We start from the raw sequence: 17,813 nt of genomic DNA, 5'->3' as shown, positions 1-17,813 counted from the left end.
GGGGGTTTGCAGGCGGGGGAGCTACCTCAACTGCCCGAAAGAGGTACTCTCGGTCGGTGCTGACAGTATCGGAATTCAGGCGACCATCTCAGCCTGAGATTTTGTTCTCAGCCTCGGATTATGAAGGAGTAGCCCCTTACGAGGACGACCCCGGCGTCATATTGGCAATCATTATAGGGTACAATGTGAAGCGTGTTTTGATCGATCAGGGAAGTTCCGCGGGCATCCTATTCTGGGAGGCTTTTGAGGGGATGAAAATACCTAACGACCGACTCATTCCTTATGCAGGGACTCTAGTGGGTTTTGCAGGAGACCAGGTCATCGCGAGGGGATATGCCGATCTGGAGACGACCTTTGGCCAAGGAGCTCAGATGAAAACGGTGGTTGTTCGTTATTTGGTGGTCAACGCCTAGTCATCCTACAGCATCTTGATCGGAAGACCGACCCTGAACAAGCTAGGAGCTGTGGTGTCCACTTCCCATCTGAAGGTAAAATATTCGTTGCCAAACGGCACAGTGGGAGTCCTTAAGGTAGACCAGGAGGTTGCCCGGAAGTGTTACGGGGATAGCTTAAAGGCGCAAAGGCGACTGTACACCGCGCAGGTGGAGCAAGAGGTCCACTCCGTCGAGTTAGACCCCAGAATAAGCCATTTTGATCGCCGACCAGCCCCTGTCGAGGACGTTAAAGAAGTGACCGTAATGGAAGGGAAGAAGGTAAAGATTGGAACATCCCTAAGCCCGGAGGACGCACTGAAACTGATAGAGGTATTGAAGGTGAACATATCGGCATTCGCGTGGCACGCCAAAGACATGCCAGGAGTCGACCCCGACTTCATGTGCCACAGGCTGGCCATAGACCCAGGCGCGAAACCAGTGATCCAGAAAAGGAGAAAATTCGGGGAGGAAAAATGAAAAGCCATCGCTGAAGAAACGAACAAGTTATTAATGGCAGGACACGTACGAGAGATACAATACCCAACCTGACTTGCAAATGTGGTTATGGTACGTAAAAGCAGTGGAAAGTGGAGAATGTGCACAGATTTCACGGATTTTAATAAAGCGTGCCCAAAGGATTCGTACCCTTTGCCGAATATAGACTGCCTGGTCGACGGCGCGTCGGGGTATGAACTATTGAGTTTCATGGATGCGTACTCGGGCTACAATCAGATCCGAATGCATCCGGCGGACGAGGACAAAACTGCGTTCATCGCAGATCAAGCCAATTATTGCTACAAGGTCATGCCTTTCGGTTTGAAGAATGCAAGCGCAACGTATCAGCGTTTGATGGACAAAGTGTTGGTGAACCAGCTGGGCAAGAATGTGGAAGCCTATGTGGATGACATGGTGGTGAAGTCAATGAGTCTGAGTTGGCATTTAGACGATCTGCAGGAACTATTTGAGACCATAGGCAAGTTTCAACTCAAGTTGAACCCCGAGAAGTGTTCCTTTGGGGTCCAAGCAGGAAAGTTCCTTGGTTTCCTCTTAACTCATCGTGGCATTGAAGCAAATCCCGATAAGTGCTCGACGATCATCAATATAAGGAGTCTAGCAACGATGAAGGAGGTGCAACAACTCGCAAGACGAATGGCATCTTTGTCGCGTTTTCTCTCAAAGGCAGCTGACAAGGCCCTCCCGCTCTTTCAATGCTTAAGGAAGAATGACCGCTTTGCTTGGACGACCGAGTGTGAGGAGGCCTTTCTGGAGTTGAATAAGTCGCTCGCGTCGCCACCGATCTTGACGAAACCGAGGCCAAATATCCCTTTGTTGGTTTACATATCGGTTTCCAACCGAGCTGTTAGTGCGGTTCTAGTCCAGGAGCAGGAAGGTTCTCAAGTTCCTGTGTATTTCGTGAGTCGGGTCCTACAAGGAGCAGAAACGAGGTATCAGAAGATTGAGAAGTTAGCTCTTGCGATACTGGTTACAGCACGGAAGTTAAGACACTATTTCCAGAGCTACGAGGTGGTAGTCCGAACTGATCATCCGATTAGGCAAGTGCTACAGAAGCCCGACCTAGCAGGCAGGATGATGAAGTGGTCTGTAGAGCTATCGGAGTATTCCACCAAGTATGAGCCGAGGGGAGCAATAAAAGCTCAAGCGCTAACCGATTTCGTGATGGAGCTGACCTCACCTGATGACGAGGGCAGCATCGGCGAGACGCAATGGATCCTATCTATAGTCGGAGCCTCAAATCTTGGAGGAAGTGGAGCAGGGATCGTTTTGGAAGGACTGGGAGGAATTTTGTTGGAACAATAACTACGTTTCGAATTCTGAGCGAGCAACAACCAGGCCGAATACAAAGTGTTGCTAGCCGGCATGGCATTGGCAAAAGAAATGGGGGCGACGAGTTTGTCAGCGCGAAGTGATTCTCAGTTGATTACGGGGCAGGTAGCTGGCACCTTCCAGGCAAAGGACCCTCAACTGGCTAAGTACTTGGAAAAAGTTAAGCTCTTATCAAAAAATTTCCGACAGTTCACGCTTAATCATGTACCGAGGGAGCAGAATTTGAGAGCAGATCTCCTCTCAAAGTTAGCAAGCACGAAGAAGCCAGGAGCCACTTGGTCGGTCATCCAAGAAACCTTAGCTCAGCCGAGCATTAATGAGCCACAGGAGAGTGTCTCTTTCATCCAAGAAGAATTCGAGCCATGGATGGGACCCTATATTGTATACCTGACTCGGGGGGAGTTGCCAGAGGACAAAAAGGAAGCGTCGCTGATACAAAGAGAGTCGGCCAGGTTCATAGTCATCAATGAAAGCTGTACCGAAGGGGCTTTAGCTCTCCTCTCCTAAGGTGTTTGACCATGTCGCAAGCACAGAGAGTGATGGATGAAGTACATAGTGGAATGTGCAGAAGTCATATCGGAGGCCGAGCTCTGGTATACAAAGTTGCCCGAGCTGGGTACTTTTGGCCATCCTTGAGGAACGACTGCGTCAATTGGGTCCAAAAGTGTGATGGATGCCAAAGACACGCAACCCTGCACCATTCCCCAGCTGAACGACTACATTCAATCTTATCCCCTTGGCCCTTCCACAAGTGGGGTATCGATATTCTCGGTCCATTTCCGATCGCGGTAAGACAACTAAAATTCTTGATAGTAGCTGTAGACTACTTCAGCAAATGGATCGAGGCGGAGCCAGTTGCAACCATCTCAGCAGAGAAGGTTAGAGTGTTTCTTTGGAAGAACGTGGGGTGCAGGTATGGAGTCCCTCAAATGCTCGTTTCTGATAATGGGACACAGTTTGCAAGTGCGAGAGTCCGTGATTTTTGTAAAGAGGTGGCATCCGGATGGCATTCACTTCCGTTGAACACCCACATTCTAACAGCCAGGCGAAGTCGGCCAACAAGGTAATTCTTTCAGGTTTGAAGGAGCGTGTCCAAGACTCAGGCGCTTCATGGGTGGAGGAGCTTCCTCGAGTGCTATGGTCGTACCACACAACTGTTCATTCGTCGACCCAAGATACTCCTTTCAATCTGGAATACGGAATCGACGCCATGATCCCGATCAAAATTGCAGAGCCTTCAGTACGTACTACAGCTTTTTCTGAAGAAGAATCCGACCAGGGAAGACGAGTTGATTTGGACCTGATCGCAGAGACAAGAGAGAGAGCAAGGATAAATCAAGTAGCAGCCCAGAGAAGAGCAGCCTTCAAGTACAACACAAAGGTCGTCCCAAGAGACTTTGTTGTAGGAGATCTAGTTTTGAGGCGTGCTCAGCTAACACAGATAAGGAACAAGCTGTCACCTAAATGGGTCGGCCCGTATAAGATCGATGATGTGGTCGAAAAGGGAGCTTACCGACTGAGGACCTTGGATGGAGGGATGATACCGAGAACTTGGAACGCCGCAAACTTATGTTTCTATTATAGCTTATTTTTCTTTCCTTTTGTATTAGGTGCACTCTTTTCCTAACTCAGTATTTTTTCCCCGTAAAAATAAGAGGGGTTTTTGCTGAGAAGGTTTTTAACGAGGCACCACAATCCAATAATTTCTCTATTCAATGAATATCACTATCTCTTGTTTCCTCTTATGACTTTTGACATTCTTATACAGAAGTGAACAAACTCGTGATTGTCGGTAAAAATCCGACTGTGCGAGTATAAATAACTCGAAGACAAAACTCGTGATTGCCGGCAAAAGTTCGACTGGGCGAGTATAAATAACTCGAAGACAAAACTCGTGATTGTCGGTAAAAATTCGACGGGGCGAGTATAAATAACTCGAAGACAAAACTCGTGATTGTCGATAAAAATCCGATTGGGCGAGTATAAATAACTCGAAGACAAAACTCGTGATTGTCGGCAAAAGTCCGACTAGGCGAGTATAAATAACTCGAAGACAAAACTCGTGATTGTTGGTAAAAATCCGACTGGGCGAGTATAAATAACTCAAAGACAAAACTCGTGATTGTCGGCAAAAGTCTGACTGGGCGAGTATAAATAACTCGAAGACAAAACTCATGATTGTCGGTAAAAATCTGACTGGGCGAGTATAAATAACTCGAAGACAAAACTCGTGATTGTCGGCAAAAGTCCGACTGGGCGAGTATAAATAACTCGAAGACAAAAATCGTGATTGTCGGCAAACGTCCGACTGGGCGAGTATAAATAACTCGAAGACAAAAGGTGGGCTGCACGATGGACGACTACACTTAACACATTCGGATATTGGGCGACTTCTTCATACGAGTGAAGATGATTTTCCATTAGCTAAATGTTGTTTCCTTTTCCCAGTTGGACAGGTACCATGACAAACACGTCGGTCCAATGGACAGTCTCTCGCCCGTTTATTCAATTCAAAATTGAATAATATTTACCCAAGTAAATCCGCGAAGACTTCGTTTTCAAAATAACATATTTTCTTTTACTGGTTAGAGTAATTTGACTGATCGGTTTATGCGGATCGGAATCCGACTGATTTTGACAGTTTTTACTTACGTGGATCGGATTTCGGCCGATTAGTCCATGAAATTCCATCTTCAAAGAGTTCATTTTTAACGTAGACAAATTTTTGTCATTATTCAAGTCGGCATTTGGACGACCAGTTCCATCAAAGTCGGCATTTGGACGACCAGTTCCATCAAGTCGGCATTTGGACGACTAGTTCCATCAAGATTCAATTTTTAACTTAGACAAATTTTTGTCATTATTCCTGTCGACATTTGGACGACCACTTCCATCAAGGTTCAACTTTTTAACTTAGAAAAATTGTTGCTTTTATTCAAGTCGGTATCCGAACGATTAGTTACATCAAGGTTCAACTTTTTAACTTAGAAAAATTGTTCCTTTTATTTAAATCGGCATTTGGCCGATCATATGGTGGAGTTTCTTTTTGGAATTACATATTTCTCATATTAATGCGAGTCGGCATTTGGGCGACCATATGGTTAAGTTTCTTTCAAACATGAAAATTTTCGCCACATTATTTAATCGGCATTTGGCCGATCATATGGTTGACCCTCTTTTTGGAATTAGATATTTCTCATATTAATACGAGTCAGAATTCGGGCGACCATATGGTTAAGTTTCATTTTAAACTTGGAAATATTTTTCACATTATTTAATTGGCATTTGGCCGATCATATGGTTGACCCTCTTTTTGGAATTACATATTTCTCATATTAATGCGAGTCGGCATTTGGGCGACCATATGGTTAAGTTTCTTTCAATAACTTAGAAATTTTTGCTCAACATTTAGAGCCGTCATTTGGGCGATCACTCTGTTTAAGTTTCTTTTAATAACTTAGAAACTTTTTGCTCAATATTTAGAGTCGTCATTTGGGCGATCACTCTATTTAAGTTTCTTTCAATAACTTAGAAATTTTTGCATTTAAAGTTGGTGTTTCGGCAAAATATACTTTCTTATCTTTGAGAAGTGAGGACGAATTAATTGAGGACGAATTCCTAAGTTAAAATAGGCACTGTAAAAAGAAAAAGAACACATTCCATAAAGTGTTTCAAGATAAGGACAACAAAAGGGTAAGGGTAACACAATAGAAATTGAAGGGGCGAATACAAAGTTTGAAGGACAAGATCAATCGTCCTCTGGGGGGTCCACAAGTTCCCCATCCACAATCTCCTTGAAGTAGCCAAGCCCACCGAGATCGATATCGGCATGGAGGAACTTTACTTGACTCGTGGCGGCATCAAAACCTTGCATGAATTTCTTCAGAGAATCCATGTTGACCGCTTGAAGGTCGTTTTCGAGCTTCCCCACTTCCATCTTCACCGCGGACAAGTCACTCTCGAAGACATTCGCAGCATCGGCCGACTTGTCTCGTGCCAGGCGTGCCTCATCCAATTCTTTTTCCATCGCCATCTTCTCGGCGACCCACCTCTCCCTCTCGGCATCAAAGGCTCGGCGCCCCTCAAGGAGCCTATCCCTCTCGGAGGTCACCCATTTCAAGTCCCCTTTCACTTTGCTCAATTCTCCCTCCAAAGAGTTGAGTTTCTTTCCTTGAAGCTTGAGTTCCCTAGCCATCTCACGAACTTTGTCTTCATTAATCAAGGAAAGGGCAGAAAGCCGGTTCGTCAAGGACTCAACTCCCTTGGCAATGGAAAAGGCGCTCATCTTTTCCAAGTCATCCTTGTCTCCAGCCAGCAGGTCAGTCTCACGAATGTGGGCGGAATGATTGAATTTTTCATCCTAGAAAGATAAAGCCTTACCACGATCGGTCCCGAGATCCACAGGGTCCCAGTTCTCCCCAAGGCACATGCTCAAAGTCCTTTCAGTAGATTGCACTTCAGCCTCGCCTTTATCTCCCTCGGCAGCTATCAGTGTTTCTAGGTTCACCACCGAGATAGGCCTGTCGGATTCTCGGCGACGCTTGTGGGACGTCTCGGCCACACTTTTGACTAAGGGAGTCGGCTTATCGGCAGCGATGACCTTCTCGGTCTCCGACTCCTCCAACCCGGCGACCTGGGAAGCCTTCTGTTGCTTCCACAACTTTGCCATTTCCCGATTGCTTAGAACAGCCATCCGCTCTGCAAAACACATCCACAAGTTATACAAAGGAGCGAAATTAAAATCATAACAGTACAAAGCGTTCAAACAACATAATACCTATGTATATTTTCAATTCTTGAGGCCTATTTTCTAGATCTAGGAGTTTGGTAGTGTTGAAAATAGTTTTAAGATCTTCGAGTTTTTTAACGTCCTCTCGTTCTTTCTCGGAGAGTGACTCGAGATCTAGTCCGCCATAGGATGTTGTGTGCTTGTTCCAAAAAAGGGGATACCCCGTAAATACGTCCTCGTGTCCTGGACGGCATCAGACGCGGAAAAAAGACTTTTTGAAGTCCTTGTAAGACGATTGAAATAAGGTTAACAATCCCCGACCCGAAACCCCACTCACAGACATCCAACTACTACGCTTAGAGGACCGACCTTCAAAAAAGTAAAAGAAACCATTGGTGGTCGGAGTTATACCGAGCCCAAGACACAATATCTCGAAGCCCCTGACAAAGGCCCAGCTGTTTGGGTGGAACTGGGTCGGGGCAACATTCAAACTCTGGAGAACTCCTTTCTCACACTCGGTAAGGGGCCACCTAACCCTAAGTTTGGAAATGAGAGTGGCGTAACAAAAAGTGAAACGCTCAGAAGCCGAACTCACGCACACGGGCTCCTTATCTACGCAAGGTTCACACACTAAGACGTCCTCGGGGCCTCGCGACACTACGTGTTCTCTATTAAAACTCTCCATTATAGGCCAAGAATTTATGGAGGACTCACACCTCAGTACATCATCCTTCACCCACTCGTAAATCTCCTTATAATTTACGGACGCCATGCTTTAAAAAGACCCAAATTTCTTAAACAACCAGAAAACTTAGACACAAACGCGATAAAATAGGTAGGCGTACCTAAAGGCTCACAAACACCTCTTCCCCACTCAAAGCTGCCACAAGAACCACCGTGAACCACCGCGAGAAGGCGCAGAAAAGGGAGAAAACTCGCCGGAGACGAAGCACGGAAAAGAAAGGAAATGGGGGGAAAAAACACTTTCCCTCCACCAAGGGCATGTATTTATAGATTTGAAAGGGCGCGCGTGGGAAGGCGTGAAGGCACAACGCGCGTGAAGCGCCACGCCCCTGTGACCTCAAGGGCCCCACACGCTATAGTCACACGAAACGCATGACACGTGGCACAGTAATAATGTGCCTACTGCGGTGACGGCGCTACAATAAATGGGTGTCTCTTCAAGGGTAAGGTGAAGAGACAAGGTATACGTGACTTTTCGTGTGCAACACTCTGAGACCCACAATCAACCTATTGGAATCCGACAGACCCCCTCTGGCGGAGATGTTTTTACAGGTAAAAGTTATTTAGATCTGACTCGCCCAAAATCCGAACTTAGTGTATCGTCTCGGCTGGTTCCCGACAAGTGCTCTCGGCCTATTGCCGATGTTCTCAAGAGGTATAGTCGCTTTAGCCTTTTTGCCTCATAGGCTCAAGGCTGGAAGGCAAGTGTACCTTCTCGGTTTATTTCCGATAAATGCTCTCGGCCCATTTCCGATGTTGTTAAGAGGTATAGTCGCTTTAGCCTTTTCGCCTCCTAGGCTCAAGGCTGGAAGGCAAGTGTACCGTTTCGATTTATTTCCGATAAATGCTCTCGGCCCATTTCCGATGCTGTTAAGAGGTATAGTCGCTTTAGCCTTTTTGCCTCCTAGGCTCAAGGCTAGAAGCCAAGTGTACCGTCTCGGCCGATTCCCGATTGTGCCTACCTTCACAGGATGAGCGGGATCCGACCTTACCCTCTCCTGAACCCGATCGGCCCTGTTCCGATCCCCCCCGCCTTTAAGACCCCACTCGGCCAATACCCGACCACTCCCTCGGTATGGGTCTGGTCGGTCGGAACCTGACTGAAGATCCTCGCGTCAACCAAGTGTTATCCAAATAATAACGGTTAAGGAGATCCCCCCCATTCACGGGGCCCGTAAGGCCCATGAACGAGAAAGTATAAAACCTAAGACCCTAAAGCTAAGAAAGCAGATTACACTTTTGAATGCTCTGGCTCTAAGGCTTAACCTAGGAAAAAACCCTAGTCTACCTTTCGGCCGGAACAATTATATATTAAAAAAAATAAATTTATATAAAAAAAATATTTAAAGTTTGGAGTAAAAGTTTAACTAAAATTTTTCATTAATTCATAAAATTTCAATTAACACCCCCACAATCTACGTAATCTTAAAGTTGTATATGTCAGAATATAATATTTATTTTTTATTTTTCAAATGATAAATCTAATGGTCTAATCCAAACCAATTCAATTATAATCAAATTGATTTTATTTGAATTAAAAAAAAAATAGACAAATCCATTTCAATTCGATTAAATTTAATTTAATAAAATAAAATAAAATACAAATTCAATCCAACCCTAACAGTAATTCCTTACCGGCCCCTTTTGTATCCTATTCCACATTATACAGATATACTATCATGTCTTGTTATTTTTGCCATGCTCCGGAACAATCTGGAACCCATGTTGCACGACTACGACTCGTGAATTATGTAAAAATTCTTAAGGAGATAACATTATTTACACAATTTAAACTAAAATTTATAAAGTAGAGTAAAAACAAATACCCCACTATATTATCCTTTGTCTGATTTGAAAAAAAAATGAAGGATAAAGAGAAAAAAGAAAAAAGAAATGTGTACAATGGTAAGCATAAAGGTAACGAAATGAAAGAATCAATATTCGGTAAGAATATAAAAATATGAATAAAAGTAAAGAATATGGAAAGATAAATATAAGAAAAAGAATTATCAATAAGAAATAAGGAGTTGTTACGGTACCTTTAAAGATTGAGGGGTTTCAATACATTTTTTTATGTAAATTTATAAAAATTAAAAAAAAAAATTAATTATAAAATAAATAATCTAAATTATATTTATAAAATGAAAAGTAAGATAAAATTATAGAGATTAAAATTATAATATTTTAATAATATTATAAAATATTAAAAAAAATTAATAAATAGTAGAAATAAAAAATTATTAAAATTAAAATATAGAAATTTAAAAATTTTAAGTGAAAAGACAAAAATATATTTTAAAAATTATTAAAATTAAACTATTTAAATATATAATAATATTATTACAAATAAAATTAAAATATATAAAATAAAAATAAAATGACTAAATAATTTAAAATTTTAAAAAATAAAATATCATAAATAATATTTAAATAAATTATTAAAAATATAAAATAAAATTATAATTACCGGTACCTTCCTAAATAATACAAATACCATAGAATTTCTCTTAAAAAAATATTACTATACGATAAGGAAGATTGAACTTAACACCTAATATGTATTTAACATAATTTTCCATCTATTATACTGATCCGAGTGATTTAAAGGTTATGAATACGAAAACATAAAGATAATTAAAATATAGAAGAAAATGAATGGTGGATAAAGATAAAGAAGTTTCAAGAAAAAAAAGTAAAGAAAAATGTTAGGTTTGATTATAATATCCACGCGAAAGCCACAAAAGGTAGAGTATCCATGCTTAATGCCAAAGCTTGGTTACTAATCGTAAGCATTCTTAGCTAAGTGCCAGAGCCATAGACAGCACATGGTACTTTGATGTTAAGTGTGAAACAAGTCTCGCACTAAGCATCAAAAACATATAATTGAAGAGCAACTTATGGTGGCACGCTAAAGAGACATATAGTGGGAGAGAAATTTTTTCGTATTTGTGAACATGATTTCTAAAAATTATAAACATTGGGAATTACAATTTTTGAGAATGTTTCAAAATAAATATAAAAAATCACTATTTCAGAAGAAGAAAATTGACCAAAATTTAAAAAATAGAAGAGCAAAATAAATCATAAAAATAGGATAATCAATATTATTTTTTCTTCTAATATCACACTGGCATAAAGGAAGAGTATTAGTTCAAAGGGTAAGTATGTAATGAAGCCAATTACAGAAAAGACAAATGAGGAAAATGTGGGGACAGCTGGTAGTGGTCACGTGGCAGTGGATACAAATGATGAGAAAATAAGAAAAAGCTCGCGACCCAAAATAACTAACGTACGGTTAGAAGACTATGTGTGGCAAGGCAAATAGCATAAAGATCAGGCTGATTGGAGGGAGAAAGCATGAATGGGAATTGTTGGCAGAACCTTCCTCTCTCTTGGGGTTCATTTCATTGCATTTCTGTTCGTCCTTGTGCTCTGTAATCACTGCTATACTGATAGTAGTATTCGTTTTCTTGTAAGAAATCCATACTGGTAAATAATATAATTACAGAGTTTATTCCATTCTACATATTATTCTCTATTACTTGCGTTTACTGTTGACACTGTTACATTGGTGCTTTTGTTGAGAGATGGCGGAAAACACGCGCCTGAAGGACCTTGCCTCCAATATGAAGCGTTTTGTTGAAAAAGATGGAATCCCGCGATAAGGAGTACTCGACCCGTTTTGAAACGATAGAATCAGCCGTGGTTCCAGATGATGTCAAGAGCTAATGCTTTTCAGTCATGGGTTGCATTCACTAGAGCTCTAGAATCGGAGTTTGGGCCCTCTCTTTATGAAGTACCTCGATCAAATTTGTTCAAATTAACTTACTCAAATTGGTTCTGTACAGGATTATTATGCTCAGTTTACAGCTTTAGCTAATCGTGTACAAGGAGTTACCACTGAGGCTCTTTTGGACTGTTTTGTGGGTGGCCTTAAACCAGACATTCGTAGGGATGTCATTGCACAATCCCCGACCACATTGCTTCGATCAGTGTCCTTAGCTAAGCTCTATGAAGAGAAATACTTACCCAGACCAAGAACATATTATCCCTACCCTCAAACCAAAACACAATCCCCAAACACTAGCCTACCATTGACCCAATCACTTAAGTCTTCCAATCTTCCACCCTTATTGTCGAGCCCTAACCCTCTTACAACTATGACCAATCAAAGAAACACCAATATAAAAAAGATGACCTCAGCTGAAATGTAATTACGTAGAGAGAAGGGGTTGTGTTTCACATGTGATGAAAAATTTTCTCCAACCCATAGGTGCCCAAATAAGCAGTACCTGTTGTTACAATTGGAAGAGGATGATAATACTGACATCCAACCTGATCCACCTGACATTTTAGATATTGTGGAAAATTTGACTGTAAAGGAGCATCACTTATCATATAATGCTTTAAAAGGGTCTTTTGGAATAGGTACGATGAAGTTCCAAGGATCTATCAAGGGTATGCGGGTACAGGTCTTACTTGATAGTGGTAGCTCGGATAATTTTTTGCAACACAGGATTGCTCAATGTTTAAAACTGCCAATTGAACCCATACCTAATTTCCAAGTATTAGTTGGGAATGGCAATGCTCTAGTAGCTGAAGGATTGATTAGGGACTTGGAAGTAACAATTCAAGGCCATGCCTTAAAGTTACCTGTTTATCTTTTACCTGTCTCTGGAGCTGATCTAGTCTTAGGGGCAGCTTGGCTAGCTACCTTGGGTGCCCATGTTTCAGATTATAGTAAATTGATATTGAAGTTTTACTTGGGCAATTAGTTTTTAACTTTACATGGGGACCAGGCCACGTTACCTATTCCAGCCCAATTCAATCATATGAGGAGAATGCAACAGACCAATTGTAACGACCCGGCTGGCCACTACACTCATCACCATAACACACCGGAAACACTAGACAGAGTAGAACAAGTATATAAATCTAGAGTCTAGAATATAAATATATACATATGTCCCGAGTCCGACTAGAGTTAGGGCATGCAATACAAGAATTACATCAAAAGTCACTATGCCAAGTGACCAAAACAAACAAAGCATCCATAGAAGTCAGCTCCATCTATCAGCTACCGACTCACCACTATCCACCACCTATCCCTGCTCTGCTCCCGTACATAGTACGATCATAGCAGTCCAACCACATGGAAACACAAAGGGTAAGCTAGCATAAAAAGGAACAACATATAGAAAGATTTAGGAAATATAAAAAAAACTACAACTATCAACACCTCATCAACATACATCCCATCGGGTTCTCAACATGATCATCAATAAGCATGCAATGCGTCGTCACGCATATCAACTCGGAGATCTCCTACAACAACCCAGCCGTTTAGGCCTACAACAACTCAGCCCTTTAGGCCTACAACAACTCAGCCCTTTGGGCCTACAACAACTCAGCCATCACATAACACTGCACAACTATACAACTCATCACATCAGCTTCACAGTTCAACATATCATCTACAACACAACACCACTTCTCAACACATTCACCAGATACAATTTAATGTCAACAACAACATTATCTACTAGACATCATTTCATAACCTTCCATTTCAATTCAACTCAACATAAAACATCATACACCACAATCTCATCTTCGCGCCCGGCGCACACGTGGTTGCGCCCAACGCAACGCAACCAGAAAAGCACCAGCGCGCCCAGCGTGTCCAGCGCAGGTGTGCCCGCCCCCGACAGGACTCAGCCAGAGAACCCAAGGCTCTCTCGCGCTTGGCGCAATGGCCATTGCGTCCAGCGCTGGCCAGGAAGAGACTCAAAGGAGTCTCACGCGCCCGGCGTACCTAACCCAGCGCTCAGCGCGGGGAAGGTAGGGACCACCCCTTGGTCTCGCGCCCAGCGCAATTCAGAATTTCGCCCAGCGCCCACAAGGTAGAGACTCCCAAGGAGTCTCACGCCCAGCGCGACAAGGGCCGCGTTTAGCGCAGCCTCAAGAAACCAAAAGTAAGTTACAACGAGTATCGCGCCCAGTGCGGTCCAAGTCACGCTCAGCGCGGGCCAACCAGAGACCCACATTCTCAAACGCGCCCAGCGCACTCATCATTGTGCCCAGCGAGCTTGGCCAAATGGGGTCCCCTGGTGGCCACGCGCCCAGCGCGATGAACAACGCTCAACGCGAAGCTCAGCAGCAACACTTCATTTTTGAAAAATTTAACCAAAATCTGCATAACTCAACAAAAATCCAACATGCAAACCATTCAATATCTCCCATTTTCATCAAACATCAATAAAAATAGTTCATTTTCCACATGCAACCACAAATCTTCAAAAACCCCAAATTTTCCTCAAAGTTCCGAAAACCCCAAAATTTCATTTGAACCCTTCTCTGCCAGAAATCATCCAACAACAAGCAATATAGAAGTACCTAAGACCCATTCTGAGTCGAAAACAGCCAAATTTACTAGCTTCCCTTACCTCGGGTGAAGATTCTGAGTTTCGAGAAGAAAAGAATGAAGGAGAAGAGAAGCTTGGAAGTGAACGGAGAAGAAATCAACTTGAGGAATCAGCTCACACCCCCTATGCACCTTCAGCTGCCAAGAATCGCCATAAGCAAAAGAGAGAAAAGGAGAAGTGAGAGTTTGGAGAGAAAATGAGTTGTGTGAGGAAGGGTGAGTGAGGCTAAAAAATGAGTAAGGGTGAAAATGGGAAATGAAAAATAGGGTCCTCACACCAATGCTATTGATAAGTTGTTTGCCTTGCAGATTGAACCTCCTCTGTCCCCATTGGATCAATGGATTGATATTCCTACTGACTCAGAGCCAGAACTAACTATGTTGTTATATACATATAAGGAAGTCTTTGCCATTCTTGTTGGGCTACCTCCTCATAGGTCTCAAAACCATACCATTCCCTTGCAACCAAGATCCGGACCTGTCAAGGTGAGGCCTTACAGATACCCTCATAGCCAAAAATTACAGATTGAGAAAATGGTTAGAGACATGTTGGATGAAGGGATTATAGTCCCTAGTACTAGCCCTTTTTCTTCACCTATTATTTTGGTAAAAAAAAAAGGATGGTACATGGAGATTCTGTACTGATTACAGGGCCCTCAATGCCATCACTATCAAAGACAATTTCCCTATACCTACCGTGGATGAACTCATTGATGAGTTATTTGGTGCTAATTTCTTTTCCAAGTTGGATCTCAGGTCTGGATACCACCAAATATTGGTGAAGGAGGAGGATAGACATAAAACGGCATTCAGAACCCATCAAGGCCTTTATGAATGGCTTGTTATGCCATTTGGATAGACTAATGCCCCTGCAACTTTTTAGAGCCTCATGAATGAATATTTCAAGGTATCATTAGAAAGTTTGTCTTAGTTTTCTTTGATGATATCCTTGTGTATAGCTCATCTCGGTCCTCTCACTTGCAACATTTAGAAGTGGTTCTGAAACTATTACAGCAGCATAAGTTGTTTGCAAGAATGTCCAAATGCTCCTTTGGATTACAGCAGGTAGAATATCTGGGTCACACTGTTTCTGGTGAGGGTGTGGCAATGGAGAAGGATAAAATCCAAGCAGTGTTGAACTGGCCTGTTCCTCTAAATCTTAAACAGTTGAGAGGGTTCTTCGGACTTACAGGATATTACAGAAGATTTATCAAGAGTTATGCATCCATAGCTGGCCCTCTAAACAATCTTTTGAAGAAAGATAACTTCCTATGGGATTCACAAGTTACTGCAGCTTTTGAGAGGCTTAAAACAGCCATCACTAAAGCCCCAGTTTTGGCCCTCCCTGATTTTTCCAAACCATTTGTTTTGGAAACTGATGCATCGGGGTTAGGAGTAGGTGCCGTTTTGAGTCAGGAATCCCATCCTATAGCCTACTTCTCAAAAAAATTGAATTCGAGGATGTAGAGACAATCTGCTTACATGAGAGAGTTCTATGCTATTACAGAAACAGTGGCTAAATTTAGACATTATTTGCTGGATCATAAATTCATCATAAGAACATATCAGAAAAGCTTGAGGAGTCTTACTAATCAGGCACTCTTGAACCCTGAGCAGCAGAATTGGTTGCACAAGCTTTTGGGGTATGATTTCACTATAGAATACAAACCGGGAAAAGATAATGTTGCTGCTGATTCCCTTTCTAGATCCTTTTATATGGCATTGTCCCAACCTCAATTACACTTCATTCCAAAATTGAAAGAAGCACTTCTTGCAGATTCCAAGTTGAAAATGATTATGGATGCTTGTTTGCAAAACCAGCCTCCCAATCCTCATTATTCAGTTCAGCAGGGTTTTCTATTTTGGAAAGGAAGATTAGTTCTTCTAGCTAATCATTCCTTAGTCCAACAGGTGTTACAAGAGTTCCACGGTTCTGCCACAGGTGGTCATGCTGGTTATTCCAGAACTTTGGCTAGAATTTCTTCTCAGTTTTATTGGCAAGGGATGAATGTTGTTATTAAAGAGTTTGTTCAAAATTGCTTGATTTTCCAGCAAGCAAAGACCTCTAATACTCTTCCTTCGGGGTTATTACAACCACTCCCTAATCCGAATTTGATTTGGGAGGACATAGCTATGGATTTCATCACTGGACTTCCCTCATCTCATGGCTTCACAGTAATCATGGTAGTAGTGGATCGGCTATCTAAGTATGGCCATTTCTCTCCTCTGAAAACAGATTACACTAGAAAGCAGGTGGCAGAAAGCTTTGTGACTACTATGGTTAAACTACATGGATTTCCAAAAACCATAATTTCAGATAGAGACAGGGTTTTTACTAGCCAATTTTGGCAACACTTGTTTAGGTTGAGTGGCACAACTCTTAGCATGTCAACTGCTTATCACCCTCAATCTGACGGACAATCTGAGGCTCTAAACAAGTGTTTGGAAATGTATTTGAGGTGTTTTACATTTCAAAACCCTAAAGAGTGGCTCAAATTCTTGTTGTGGGTAGAATTCTGGTATAACACTTCCTATCACCACAGTGCAGTGCTGGTATGAGTCCTTTTAAGGCAGTATATGGAAGAGATCCCCCTCAGCTAGTCAAATATGTGCCTGATCCAGCAGATTTGACTTTAGTCCAGGAGCAGTTGTTGCAGAGAGACATCATTCTGTCCAAACTTAAGCATAATCTTCATCGAGCTCAACAAATAATGAAGAAAAATACGGATCAGAAACGGATGGATGTGTAGTTTAATGTTGGAGACAAAGTGTTGGTCAAGCTGCAACCATATAAACAACACTCAATTGCCTTGAGGAAGAACCAGAAACTAAGTTTGAGGTACTTTGGCCCATTCCCAATTATTGAAAGGATTGGCAAGGTTGCTTACAAGTTGTTATTACCTGAGATTGCTAAGATTCATCCAGTCTTTCAAATCTCACAGCTTAAACTATGTAAGGGACATCATTCTCAATCTTATGTTCCCTTACCTATCACTTCCAATGATGCACAACCAATACTTCAACTATCTGCTATTCTTCAGTCTCGGGTGATTATCAAGGGCACTAAGCATGTTCAACAGCACTTAATCCAATGGGAGGGATTGGATAACACTCAAGAAACTTGGGAGGATCACACTGCATTAGAATCTGCATTTCCAGAATTCAACCATGGGGACAAGGTTGTTTTTAATGGGGCAGGAAATGTAATGTAGCCAATTACAGAAAAGACAAATGAGGAGAATGTGGGGACAGCTGGTAGTGGTCACGTGGCAGTGGATACAAATGATGAGAAAATAAGAAAAAGCTCGCGACCCAAAATAACCAACGTACGGTTAGAAGACTATGTGTGGCAAGGCAAATAGCATAAAGATCAGGCTGATTGGAGGGAGAAAGCATGAATGGGAATTGTTGGCAGAACCTTCCTCTCTCTTGGGGTTCATTTCATTGCATTTTTGTTCGTCCTTGTCAGTGACGGATCCATAAATTTTAGATAGTGGGGGCAATACTTATTTATATATTTGTAGTATTAAAAATTTTACATATATAACTTTTAAAAGCATAAATATATTATCATAATTATTTTTATAATTTTTTATATTTACGATTACAAGTAAATATGAAAATAAATTAGGTTAGA

General features: G+C 41.9%; 1 protein-coding gene across 1 annotated transcript; it reads left to right on the top strand.

Moving 5' to 3' along the window:
- The first annotated feature begins 11,467 nt into the window (after window positions 1-11,467).
- LOC109810110 (uncharacterized) lies at window positions 11,468-15,643 on the top strand. The gene is made up of 6 exons (XM_020373494.2): window positions 11,468-11,548; window positions 11,601-11,746; window positions 12,026-12,479; window positions 14,486-14,713; window positions 14,796-14,932; window positions 15,136-15,643. The coding sequence occupies exons 1-6, from the start codon at window positions 11,468-11,470 to the stop codon at window positions 15,641-15,643; spliced, it is 1,554 nt and encodes a 517-aa protein (XP_020229083.2).
- Window positions 15,644-17,813: the final 2,170 nt, after the last annotated feature.

The sequence above is a fragment of the Cajanus cajan genome, chromosome 3 (assembly GCF_000230855.2).
Source record: "Cajanus cajan strain Asha chromosome 3, NIPB_CcT2T_4, whole genome shotgun sequence".
Lineage (NCBI taxonomy): Eukaryota > Viridiplantae > Streptophyta > Magnoliopsida > Fabales > Fabaceae > Cajanus > Cajanus cajan.
This window is presented reverse-complemented; position numbering and strand designations above follow the sequence as displayed.